Below are 14,219 nucleotides of genomic sequence, written 5' to 3'. Positions count from 1 at the left end.
TTGTTTCTGTGTTCGTTCACTCTTGGGATTAAGAGGGACCAGATATCAATCCATGTCCTCCAAACCATTCTGAACCAGTCTCTCATATTACAGAAATTGTAAGTACAGCCAGGCAAGGTGTATTAGTTTCATCTTTGTTTTCTCAACTTGTAAATTTTCCCTTTGCTGGAGGGAGGTTTATCCCTGTTTTGTTGTAACTTTGAAACTAAGGCAAGAGGGGGTTCCTCTGTGTTTTGTGCACCTTTTGTTTCCCTGTAAAGTTATCTTCCAACCTGATTTTACAGAGGGGATTTTTACCTTTTTTTTTTAATACATAAAATTCTTCTTTTAAGAACGGATTGATTTTTTTTCAGTGTCCAAAGATTTCAGTGTCCAGGGATTTGGGTCTGTGTTCACTTTGTAACCAATTGGTTAGGATATTATTCTCAAGCCTCCCCAGGAAAGGGGGTGTAAGGGCTTGGAGGGATATTTTGAGGGAACAGGAACTCCTAGTGGTCCTTTCCCTGATTCTGTGGTGGTGGCAGCATACTGTTCAAGGACAAGGTGGAATTTGTGCCTTGGGAAAGTTTTTAACCTAACCTGGTAAAAATAAGCGTAGGGGGTCTTGCATGCAGGTCCCCACATCTGTACCCCAGAGTTCAGAGTGGGGAAGGAACCCTGACAGGTCCTATATGAGGAGAGATTAAAGAGGCTAGGACTTTTCAGCTTGGAGGAGACTAAGGGGGGATATGATAGAGGTATATAAAATCATAAGTGGTATGAAGAAAGTGAATAAGGAAAAGTTATTTACTTGTTCCCATAATAGAAGAACTAGGGGCCACCAAATGAAATTATTGGGTGGCAGGTTTAAAACAAATAAAAGGAAGTAGTTCTTCACTCTGCACACAGTCAACCTGTGGAACTCCTTGCCTGAGGAGGTTGTGAAGGCTAGGTCTATAACAGGGTTTAAAAGAGAAATGGGTAAATTCATGGAGATTAAGGCCATTAATGGCTATTAGCCAGGGTGGGTAAGGAATGGTGTCCCTAGCCTCTGTTTACCTGAGGATGGAGATGGATGGCAGGAGAGAGATCACTTGATCATTACCTGTTAGGTTCACTGTCTCTTGGGCACCTGGCATTGGCCACTGTCGGTAGACAGGATACTGTGCTGGATGGACCTTTGGTCTGACCCAGTATGGCCATTCTTATGTTCTTATGTGGAAATGGCCATTTTTGTTTCAGTTTTCACCAAAACGGTTAGCAGCAATTGGACATCTAACAGTGAATGCCAGTGAAAATGAGGTAGGATCAAAGGCTAAAATAGGGAAAGTATAGGTTAAAAATTACTTAGACAAGTTAGAGGTCTTCAAGTCACAAGGGCCTGATGAAATACATCCTAGAATATTCAAGGAGCTGACTGAGGAGATATCTGAGCCATTGGTGATTATCTTTGGAAGATGGGAGAGAACCCAGAGGACCGCAAAAAGGCAAATACAGTGCCAATCTAAAGACATAAGGACAACCCGGGGAATTACAGACCAGCCAGCTTAACTTCAGTACCTGAAGCAAATAATTAACCAATCAATTTGCAAATACTTAGAAGATAATGAGGTGATCAGCAATAATTAGCATGCACTGTCAAGAACAAATTGTGTGAAACCAACCTAACAACTTTCTTTGACAGGGTAATAAGCCTTGTGGATGGGGCGGGGGGGGAGGGGAGGAGGAGCGGTAGATGTGGCATATCTTGACTTTAGTAAGGCTTTTGATGCTGTCTCTCATGACCACCTCATAAACAAACTAGGAAACACAACCTAGATGGAGCTACTGTAAGGTGGCTGCATAACTGGATCGAAAACCATTCCCAGAGAGTAGTTATCAGTGGCATATCGAGTGGGGTCCCACAGAGATCAGTCCGGTTCTGTTCAACATCTTAAACAATGATTTAGATTATCGCATACAGATTATACTTATAAAGTTTGCAGGCCATACCAAGCTGGAAGGAGTTGCAAGTGCTTGGGAGGATAGGATTAAAATTCAAAATGATCTGATCTGGACAAACTGGAGAAATGGTCTGAAGTAAATAGGATGAAATTCAATAAGGACAAATGCAAAGTACTCCACTTAGGAAGGAACAATCAGTTGCACACATACAAAATGGGAAATGACTGCCTACAAAGGAGTACTGCAGAAAGAGATCTGGGGGTCTTAATGGATCACAATCTAAATATGAGTCAGTGTAAAGCAAACATCATTCCGGGATGTATTAACAGGAGTGTCGTAAGCAAGACATGAGAAGTAATTCTTCCTCCATACTCTGTGCTGATTAGGCCTCAACTGGAGTATTGTGTCCAGTTCTAGGCACCATATTTAAGGAAAGATGTGGACAAACTGGAGGAAGTCCAGAGAAGACCAACGAAAATTATTAAAGGTCTAGAAAACACAATTTATGAGGGAAGATTGAAAAAATTGGGCTTGTTTAGTCTGGAGAAGAGAAGATATGACAACAGTTTTCAGGTACATAAAAGGCTGTTACAAGGAGGAGGGGAAAAAATGTTCTCTGTAGGACAGAAAAGAGTATATGGGACTCTGCTGGCCATTAATTACATTTTGGAAAGTCAGAAAACTAGAAAATGCAGAGTTAGTACTGTGTTTGAGCGCACTTCCAAGATCTCAAATTTCTGTGCCAGCTTCCACATTCCGTAAGGCACTGTTAAGCACAAGACGACTTATCTCCCATGTAACAAAGCTGTTTGTTAATGAATTAAGATTTAAGGTCCCCATCCTTTCTCCCCCTTGGGAATGTAATTCTTTGTATCTCTAGCAAAGTCCGTCTCCAATACTCAGCCAGTATGCTCCTGGATTCCTCACAGTCCATCAACGTTGTTCTAGTCAGATAGAAAGACTGGAAAAACAATACACTCCCTTCTCAAGAGGGGACTACACTTTCTGAGGGGAGAAGTGCCTCTCCAGCATTATTTACTCTCATTAGCCCACAACACCGGGTACCCAGGGTAGCAAAATATTAACAGTTACTTTGTCAAAGAGAAATCGCTGAAATTCCAAATTGAAGAGATTTCATAGTAGGCTCACATTGTAATGTAGATTACTACTAACCAAAATTCATGGGAAATGGGGGGTGCTAGATCTCCACAATCCTATTTAAAAAAAATCACCTGAGAATATTCTGAAATATTGGTATAGCTTATTTTGGTATATGTAAAGAAATAAGCTATGTTGATAAGCACCTCCTCTATACAGTATAACTTCATGCACACTAAGGGGTTGCACCAACTTGACTATATCTCTAAACTACAATAGTTAAGTGGTACAGAAACTGTAGACAAGGGTAATTTAATTTCATTGTAAACCACACATTTAATTTTACATCTTCTGCAACATTTTAACACTGTCTTCCAGCTAATTCACCTTGCGGCAGCCCTAATAATAAATAATAATAAATACTACCTAGCTCTTAGAGTGCTTTCCATCCGTAGACCTCAAAGCACTTTATATAAAGAAGGGAAGCGTTTTCCCTATTTTACAGATAGGATAACAGGCACAGGGAGCCAAAGTGACAAGCCCAAGGGCATACAGCAGGCCAGAGGCTGAACTGGGACTCGTACACAGGTCTCCTGAGTCAGAGTTCAATGCTTTATCCATAAGGCCACACTACCTCCCTACAGGTGACTACACATTTTATTAGCAGGCTGTAAAACAAGTCATTTACATGACAACCATTTGACATTTCAACATTGCTTTGCACTTTAACACACAAGATAGCTGAATTAAAAACAAGACCTTTTAACAAAGCTGAAAGTGGGTAAGGCGCTCTACTTGAAGCGTACATCCTTTTACCCTCCATGTAAAACCTGTCACTGGGCTTTTCATTTGGATGAAAAGCACACAAAGAAAGTCATCAGCAGAACTTAAAAAACAAGCATATAATATGGTATATGACATTCAAAGAATGCATATCTGTCTGCAAGTTTAAATGGCAGAAAACAAGCTTCATTATGCTCATCTGCTGTATGTGTCCTCTGACTCCAGGAGGGAGATGTTTACTTTCCTTTAATCTGTTAAAAGTCAATGCAACCCTGATATTTAGTCATCAATACCACAGCAGTCAGTTACTTGGAAATTTGTATTGCAAAAAACCTGTTCCAACATGTTCACTGTTGATCACCATTTCAGAAGTTTCTTTACAATGGGGAAAGGAGGTTTGTATCACTTCTTTAGTCACTTAACACAAAGATCTTCCAGAGACATACCTTACAGCTGATCATTTCTTCCATTCGTTCTTGAGGGGTCTGTCCTGCTTTATGTCTCACCAATATATAAACTGCTTTCACTTTAGGGCAGGACCTCAATAGCTTTTCCAGAAGCACCTTTCCCATGAAGCCAGTAGCTCCTGTGAGGAGGACATTCTTTCCTTCATAGTATTCAGGGATGGATACCATTATGACCTTAAAGGTTAATAAGAATAGATTAGAAAAAATGTCACTTTATGCAGGCCTATAGATCTGTACCTCTTTCATTATAATGCAAAGATATGAACATTCAGTCCTGTGGTTGAAAGTAGAAGCTCACTGACCACATTCTTTATCTATCGGTATCCCCTTCCTTCTTACACAAGTAGGTCTTAAGTTTAAGCAAATGCCATACATTTTAGAAGCAATTCACAGAATACCTTTTAAATCTTTTACATGATCTGGATCTATGCTACCGGCACAGCTCAAGATTTCTCCCTCTGCCCCATCCCAATTTCTCCCGTAGCTTTTGGTTATTCAGAACTGGCTCTAAGTATTTAGCCAACAATATTTTCTTTTTCATTAAGTGAAATAAGCCACCTGCTTTGCACAGCTAGATAGACCGAGTTTTAAAGAGACTGTACAATATACACAAACTAGATATACCCACTTTAAGTAACCATGGGACCAATAAAAACTGGGTGGCTGCTACAAAAACTGTAAAGGTAAGTTTGTTGTCTGTAGTGTGCATACTTGTGGTACGCTTGCTGCTTGACTGAAATATACTGCGTGGTCTGTTTGTTTGGGGGACTGTGTGCTGAGCCTAGCAGCCTGCTAGGCAAGGCTGATAGCTTCTTAATGAAGCTTTGATCCCAAAGCCCTTTAGCACCCATCAACCCTTAACCGGGTGGCGGGGCTAGTCAGGAAGACCAGGGCTTTAAAAAGCCAGCTCCTAACCAGACAGAGGAGCTAGCGAACAGGAGCAGCTAACAGGCGAGCTTTGCGAGGGATTTTTCCAGGTGAAGGAGGAGCAATTATGTGACCCTTGGGGTAAGTTTCTTGGGGGGGGAGGGAGGGGGGGGGGAGAGAGAAGAAGAGAGCTAGATATACTTAACTTTCTTTAAACTTAAAGCAAAAAACCACCCCCTGATAAAAACTATACATTAACAAAGGAATGAGCTACAGGAGTAAAAAGAGAATGCAGGTAGAAGTCCAGCAACAGAGTGGGGGGTATCCAGTTTATTGCACCCAATGGAGCATGTATGATATGGGCAGGTGGCGTATATGTGCATTCGGTGCATGGAGCTCCTGGCCCTCAGAGACTGTTTATGGGCTTTGGAGACCAGAATGGCTGAACTGGAGGAGCTAAGGGAGACAGAGAGGTATGTATGAGACTTTCCAGGACACAGTAGAATGGTCCCACCCCCGCGGTCTGACAGCCTCTGTACTGTTGAGGAGGATGAAAGTCTCAGAGAAGGAGAACATCCAACTGGAGCAGAAAGAAACAATCCCATAGTTCAGATCCTCCTTTCAGATAATGTCGTAGTATCCTCTTGCACTGAGGATACCTCCCCGGGGGTGGGAACTCCAGTTGTTATGAAGATACAGGTAATAGTTATGGGGGATTTGATCATTAGAAACACAGATAGCTCAGTTTGTGATGATGCCTTGCCTGCCTGGTGTGAAGGCTGCAGAGCTCTCGAGACATCAAGATAGATTTATGTGTAGTGCTGGTAAGAAACTTGTGGTCGTGGTACACGTAGGTACCAATGAAATATAGAAGCATAGGAGAGAGGTCCTGGAGGCCAAATTTAGGCTGCTAGGTAAGAGACTGAAGTCCAGGACCTCCATGGTAGCATTCTCTGAAATGCTTTCGGTTCCATGTGCAGGGCCAGACAGACAGACAGAACTGCAGGGTCTAAATGCATGGATGAGATGATAGCATAGGGAGGAGTTTAAATTTATTAGGAACTGGGGAAACTTTTGTGAAAGGAGGAATCCTATACATAAGGAATGGGCACCACCTACGCCAAAATGGAACCAGATTGCATGCACTTAAAATTAAAGAGGTCTTAGAGCAGTTTTTAAACTAAGGGCTGCGGGGAAAGCCGACAGGCGTGGAGCAGCATGTGGTTCGGACAGAGACATCCCTTAGGGGAGGATCTATTAATGGAGATCCTCTATGTCCTAGTAAGGAGGAGAGGAAGGAAGATGATAAAATATGCATAGGATCTGATAACAGTCAAATGAAAAAAAAGTCCAACTCAATTACATCATGTAATGGCAGACAGCTAAAAAGTGACAAGTTTTTAAAGTGCTTATATACAAATGCTAGAAGATAATAATAAGATGGGTGAATTAGAGTGCCTCATATTAAATGAGGATATTGATATAATAGGCATCACAGAAACTTGGTGGAATGAGGATAATCAAAGGGACACGGTAATACCAGGGTTCAAAATATATGAAGGACAGAACCCGTTATGCTGGTGAGAGAGTGGCACTATATGTGAAAAAAAGGTGTAGAATCAAATGAAGTAAAAATCTTAAATGAACCAAACTGTACCACAGAATCTCTATGGATAGTAATTCCACACTCTAATAAGAATATAGCAGTAGGGATATTACACCGACCATCTGACCAGGATGGTGATAGTCACTGAAAGGGAGATTAGAGAGGCTACAAAAATAAAAAACTCAATAATAATGGGGGATTTCAACTATCCCTATATTGACTGTGTACCTGTCACCTCAGGATGCAAAGATGAAGTTTCCTGACACCTTAAATGACTGATTCTTGGAGCAGCTAGCCCTAGAACGCACAAGAGGAAAGGCAATTCTTGATTTAGTCCTAAGTGGAGTGCAGGATGTGGTCCAAGAGGTGACTATAGCTGCACCGCTTGGTAATAGTGACCATAATATAATTAACTTTAACATCCCCGTGGCAGGGAAACCACTACAGCAGCCTAGCACTGTAGCATTTAATTTCAGAAAGGGGGACTACACAAAAATGAGGAGGTTAGTTAAACAGAAATTTAAAAGGTACAGTGCCAAAAGTGAAATCCCTGCAAGCTGCATGGAAACTTTATAAAGACACCATAATAGAGGCTCCACTTAAATGTACACCTCAAATTAAAAAACAGTCAGAACCAAGAAAGTGCCACCATGGCTAAACAACAAAGTAAAAGAAGCAGTGAGATACAAAAAGGCATCCTTTAAAAAGTGGAAGTTAAAATCCTCATGAGGAAAATAGAAAGGAGCATAAACTCTGGCAAATCAAGTGTAAAAATATAATTAGGAAGGCCAAAAAGAATTTGAAGAACAACTAGCCAAAGACTCAACAAGTAATAGCAAAGTACATCAGAAGCAGGAAGCCTGCTAAACAACCAGTGGTGCCACTGGACAATCAAGATGCTAAAGGAGCACTCAAGGACGATAAGGCCATTGCGGAGAAACTAAATGAATTCTTTGCATTGGTCTTCACATCTGAGGGAGATTCCCAAACCTAAGCCATTCTTTTCATGTGACAAATCTGAGGAACTGTCCAAGACTGAGGAGTGTCATTGGAGGAGGTTTTGGAACAAGTTGATAAACTAAACAGTAATAAGACACCAGGACCAGATGGTATTCACCTCTGAGTGACAAAACTTTTAATGAAAGTGCAGTGTAGACATGGCCTTAGTCTTACTTAGGGGTGAAGGTCTCAAATTTATGCTACATAAATAAGTACATGTAACAAAACAGGAATTAGTACTTACACCTCAAAGATGATGTAATAATTCCTTACAGTAATCACACTTGTGTATTGGAACATGCATACAAACCAAAGATTTGGAAAACTCAAAGAATTGCACTAAAGAATTCACAAAGAAAACAACAAAACCTGGGACCTGCTGTGAAAAGTCAAGTGTTACTCCAAGCTGCATAGCACTCACAGGATAGCGTGCAAGTGCTTTGCTTCAGTTTTAAGAGATACACGAACCTTTTCAACGATCAAATAAAATTCTTGTTTCTGCCTACATATGCACTATCACAATATTTCTCAGTTTTTGTTTACAACAGTTGTAGTCCAATCTTGCATCTGTTGGGAGTCAATAGGTGTCCTACTCATCTGGCAAACATTTGGTTGAATCCTTTAATATATTTAAGGAAGACAACAGAATTACAGCTTCAGATAACAAACATCTCCCCACCCCAGCCCTTCTCACACAAAAATTGAGGACTTGAAAATAGAGGTGGGTGAATTTTGGTCAAAAAAACTGTTTTTGCCAAAAGCAGATTTGTACTGACCAAAACATTGTTAACGTGTCTAAAATTTTGCCAGGTCGTTTCATCTGGAAAAGATAAGCTTAAAAAGTTTTTTAAAAGAGTTTGGTTTTGACATAGTCTACTGAAAATGTTTCGATCTTTTATTCAGATTTTACTTCAGGTTTATCAAAAACAGAAAAGTGTTTTTAAAAGCTCAAAGTTAAGCAGTTCATTTGACCCGAAACTAAATTTTGATTTTTCAGAAGGGCCAGCAAAAAATAAAATAAAGTCAGTTATTCATACTGTTAACTAGCACTTGCAAATAGAACTGTATTAGTTTTGGTATGGCTCTTTATTACTTGCAATAATTTAAAGCCAAACAGAGCCAACTCTAGCCAATTCTTCAAATTTTTAACAGCAAACAGAAACAAGCGAGCTGTATCAATATGTTGACAGCATCAGCAGTTTTATGGACAACATTAACCTTTTGTTATAGCCAGGTACTGACTAGCTAGAGATACTTAACGTAGTACTTACCTCATAAATTCACTCTTTTTTTTAAAATAAAAAGATTCTTACAATCAAATATAGTTGCTTGGATTCAAACAGAGCACAACTAGACAAATGTCTAAATTAATTACTTGTAAATTTTTCAGCCATTCATTTACAAGCAAAGTTGGAAAATATTGCAATTTTTGCAGGAAATGCATGCAACTTTTAAGAGTATCTTAAAACTCTAACAAAAAGCAAGATTTTTTTCTGCTTTGGGTTTACAGAAGCTAAACCAAGACAAGAAAGTAAAAGTGAACAAAAGGAACAAAGTCAGTGACAGGAGGAATTAAAATTACAATTAAAAACACAGATATCTGGATGTACACACACCTGAACTTGGAAAATTCACATAAAAATCCAAACACTCAGGTTTGGGCCCATATTCAGATTATGGTACTTAGCAGTTAATTAGTACATTATTTTTTCAACATCCTGTACAGACATCTATCCTTACCACTATACTCAGACAAAATTAAGTAGTATCCCTCTTTTACAGAGGAAACCAAACAAAGATTCTTCCCTAGTGCTAGCATAGTAGTCAGGACAGAACCAGATTTAGGATTTAAGAGTTCCCTCCTTCCAGATGAAAGTTAGAGGCATCCTTGTTGCAGACGAAGTTTAAGTGAGTCAGAAATGGACACAGGGACAGTAGGATGAGGCAAAAAAATAAGCCATCCACTTTATGTGCATTCTAATGTCTGATCATAATGCACTCCAAAGCACAATCTCACCATGATGTGACAAGTATGCTGCACCTAGTAGCAGACGGATGTACTATTCTTTATCCCTGGCTTATGTGTTATGGGGGACTTGCTGTACACTATACAAGGTGCAATACCAAAAGGCTAGCAAGGCCAAGAGACCTAGGGTATTCTTTGGTTTCCTGCAATAAGCTGTTTAGCAGCATATGTTTTAGAAGCCACACAGACAGATTTTACAAGGAAGCACTTTAGCATACGCATCACATAATACTCACACCCCCTTGTTTTGAGTTTCAGCATTCTCAAGGTGTGGCCGAAGTAAAGACCTTGTCATAACCATACAGCTAAGGGTAGCCTAGAATTCCTCCCTACCTTTAAGAGGTTAAGAAGCTCAAACAACCTGGTTGGCACCTGACCAAAAGGACCAATGGGGAAAGAAGATACTTTCAAATCGGGGGGTGGGTGGGCGGGGGGCTTTGTTGGTGTGTTCTCTGGGGAAAGCAGAGAAGCATCAGGGCAAAAAAACTCCTCCTATAAACCATCCTGTACAAGTCTCTAATATTACAAAAAAAAGTAAATAAGGCAAGGCGCGTTAGATTACCTTTTGTTTTCAACTTGTGAATTTTCCCTTTGCTAGAGGAAGATTTATCCCGGTTTTTTGTAACTTTAAAGTTTTGCCTAGAGGGGAATCTTCTGTTTTGAATCCGATTACCCTGTAAAGTATTTACCATCCTGATTTTACAGAGGTGTTTCTTTTACCTTTTCTTTAAATAAAATTCTTCTTCTAAGAACCTGATTGATTTTTCATTGTTCTTAAGATCCAAGGTTTTGGGTCTGTGTTCACCTGTACCAATTTGTGAGGATATTATTCTCAAGCCTTCCTCAGGAAGGGGGGTGTAGGTCTTGGGGGAATATTTTGGGGGAATAGGACTCCAGGTGGTCCTTTCCCTGGTTCTTTGTCTAAATCACTTGGTGGTGGCAGCATACTGTTCAAGGACAAGGTAGAATTTGTGCCTTGGGAAAGTTTTTAACTTAAGATGGTAAAAATGAGATTACAGGGGTCTTTCATGCAGGTCCCCACATCTGTACCCGAGTTCAGAGTGGGGAAGGAACCCTGACAGACCTCAAAAGACTATTTCACTTTCTTAACGAGCATTTATCTAAGGGTATGTCTACAGTATGAAATTAGGTTGAATGTACAGAAGTCCATTTTTAGGAAGCGATTTTATACAGTCGATTGTGTGTGTCCCCACTAAGCGCATTAAGTCGGTGGAGTGCATCCACAGTACCATGGCTAGCCTCGACTTTCAGAGTGTTGCACTATGAGTAGCTATCCCACAGTTCCCCAAGTCTCCGCCATCCATCAGAATTCTGGGTTAAGCTCCCAGTGCCTGATGGGGCAAAAACATTGTCGCAGGTGGTTTAGGGTACATGTCATCAATTGCCCCCCTCCCCCATGAAAGCAACGGCAGACAATCGTTTTGTGCCTTTTTTCCGTGCGGACACCATACTGCTTTCAGCAGACGGTGCAGTAGGACTGCTAACCATTGTCATCAAACCACCACTTCTGCTGCAGCTCTGCTCTCCTACTCTTGTCTCAATAGCGGATTTCTCCATGTTGGCTGTCATGGGTTCCCACTTCTGCTGCAACTCTGCTCTTATGAATCCACCTCGCAGGTCCTCTCATCGTTCTCTATAAACATCTATTCTTGTGGCATCCATTGTCATCCACCGCTTCCACTGCAACTCTGCTCACGCCATATCACGGCAAGCATGTAGCCCACTCAGATCACCGCAGAAGTTATGAACATTGTAAACACCTCATGTATTATCCTGCAGTATGTTCAGAACCAGAACCTGCAAAAGCAGGCGAGGAGGCGACAGCAGCTTGGTGAGGAGAGCGATGAGGGAATAGACACAGACTTCTCTCAAAGTAAGGGCCCCGCCAATTTGGACATCCTGTTGACAATGGGGCAGGCTCATGCCGTGGAATGCCGATTCTGGGCCTGGGAAACAAGCACAGACTGGTGGGACCACAGAGTGTTGCGGGTCTGGGATGATTCCCAGTGGCTGCAAAACTTTCACATGTGTAAGGGCACTTTCATGGAACTTTGTGACTTGCTTTCCCCTGCCCTGAAGCACAGGAATACCAAGATGAGAGCAGCCCTCAAAGTTCACAAGCAAGTGGCAATAGCCCTGTGGAAGCTTGCAATGCCAGACAGCTACCGGTCAGTCAGGAATCAATTTGGAGTAGGCAAATCTAGTGCGGGGGCTGCTGTGATCCAAATAGCCAATGTAATCACTGAGCTGCTGCTATCAAGGGTAGCGACTCTGGGAAATGTGCAGGTCATAGTGGATGGCTTTGCTGCAGTGGGATTCCCTAACTGTGGAGGGGCCATAGATGCAACGCATATCCCTATCTTGGGACCAGATCACCAAGGCAACCAGTACATAAACCAAAAGGGGTACTTTTCAATGGTGCTGCAAGCACTGGTGGATCACAAGGGACGTTTCACCAACATCAACGTGGGATGGCTGGGAAAGGTACATGACGCTCACATCTTCAGGAACTCCGGTCTGTTTCAAAAGCTGCAGGAAGGGACTTTATTCCCAGACCAGAAAATAACTGTTGGGGATGTTGAAATGCCTATAGTTAACCTTGGGGACCCAGCCTACCCCTTAATGCCATGGCTCCTGAAGCCATACACAGGCAGCCTGGACAGTAGTCAGGAGCCGTTCAACTACAGGCTGAGCAAGTGCAGAATGGTGGTAGAATGTGCATTTGGACGTTTAAAAGCACGCTGGTGCAGTTTACTGACTAGGTTAGACCTCAACAAAACCAATATTCCCATTGTTATTACTGCTTGCTGTGTGCTCCACAACATCTGTGAGAGTAAGGGGGAGACGTCTATGGTGGGGTGAGAGGTTAAGGCAAATTGCCTGCCCGCTGATTACGCGCAGCCAGACACCAGGGCGGTTAGAAGAGCACAGCAGAGCGCGCTACGCATGAGAGAAGCTTTGAAAACCAGTTTCATGACTGGCCAAGCTATGGTATGATAGTTCTGTTTGTTTCTCCTTGATGAAAACCCGCCCCCTGGATTCACTCTACTTCCTGTAAGGCAGCTGACCTCCCCGCTTTGATCACTGCTTGCAGAAGGAATAAAGTCATTGTTGTTTCAAATTCATGCAATCTTTATTAATTCAATCACACAAATAGGGGGATAACTGCCAAGGTAGCCCAGGAAGGGAGGAAGGAAGGACAAGACCACACTGCACTTCAGAACTTATTGAATGCCAGCCTTCTGTCGCTTACACAGTCCTCTGGGCACACACACTCCCCCATCCCCCTCCACGTCCTTCGGCATCTGGGTGTGGCGGCTATGGAACTTGGAGAGAAGGGTGGTTGGTTACACAGGGGTTACAACGGCGGTCTGTGCTCCTGCTGCCTTTCCTACAGCTCAACCATACCCCGGAGCATATCAGTTTGATCCTCCAGTAGCCTCAGCATGGCATCCTGCCTCCTCATCACACTGCCGCCACCTATCATCTTGATCCCGCCACCTCTCCTCTCACATGTCCCTCCTGTCCTCATTTTCATTTTGTGCTTTCCTGGACTCTGACACTGCTTGCCTCCATGCATTCTGCTGAGTTCTTTCAGTGTGGGAGGACTGCATGAGCTCAGAGAACATTTCATCGTGAGTGCGTTTTTTTCACCTTCTTATCTGCGCTAGCCTCTGGGACAGAGATGATAGGGGGAACGTTGAAACATTTGCAGCTGCAGGAGGAAAAAAGGGAGAGTAGTATTTAAAAAGACATGTTAGAAAACAAAGGGTAGACTCTTTCATGATGAACCAAGCTGTTGGCACATGTGCTATGCAATGTTTTCGGTACAAGGTCGCCCCTCCCGCCCACACCCTCAATTCTCTGGGATGATCGCTTCACCCCTTCCCCCACTGTTAGCACTGTTAGCACCCCTTCCCCCACTGATGATTTCTTTTCAGCCACAGGCAAACAGCCCAGCAGGAACGGCCACCTCTGAATGTCCCCTTAATTAAATTCCCTTATTTCAACCCGGTGACCATGAATGATATCACTCTCCTGAGGATAACGCAGAGAGATAAAGAACGTATGTTGCTTGAATGCCAGCAAACACTGGGACCATACACTACCATGCTTTGTTATGCAATGATTCCAGACTATGTGCTACTGGCCTGGCGTGGTAAAGTGTCCTACCGTGGAGGACAGAATAAGGCTGCCCTCCCCAGAAACCTTTTGCAAAGGCTTTGGGAGTACCTCCAGGAGAGCTTCATTGAGATGGCCCTGGAGGATTTCAGCTCCATCCCCAAACACGTTAAGAGATTTTTCCAGTATCTGTACTGGCCGCAAATGCATCCCAAGTCTTCAGGGCAAATCAATCATTAAACATGTTTGCTTTTAAACCCTGTATTATATTTACAAAGGTACACTCACCAGAGGTGCCTTCTCTGCC

General features: G+C 42.3%; 1 protein-coding gene across 5 annotated transcripts in view; it reads right to left on the bottom strand.

The window, feature by feature from the left end:
• FAR1 (fatty acyl-CoA reductase 1) overlaps positions 1-14,219 on the bottom strand; it is a 76,275-nt gene that overhangs the window by 38,430 nt on the left and 23,626 nt on the right. For all 5 annotated transcript variants that reach the window (XM_077818444.1, XM_077818443.1, XM_077818445.1 and 2 more), the window contains one exon: positions 4,251-4,445. In XM_077818444.1, the coding sequence (XP_077674570.1) occupies positions 4,251-4,439 (189 nt within the window). In that variant the 5' untranslated portion in view covers positions 4,440-4,445. The remainder of the gene's footprint in view (positions 1-4,250; positions 4,446-14,219) is intronic.

Source organism: Eretmochelys imbricata, chromosome 6 (assembly GCF_965152235.1).
Source record: "Eretmochelys imbricata isolate rEreImb1 chromosome 6, rEreImb1.hap1, whole genome shotgun sequence".
NCBI lineage: Eukaryota > Metazoa > Chordata > Testudines > Cheloniidae > Eretmochelys > Eretmochelys imbricata.
This window is presented reverse-complemented; position numbering and strand designations above follow the sequence as displayed.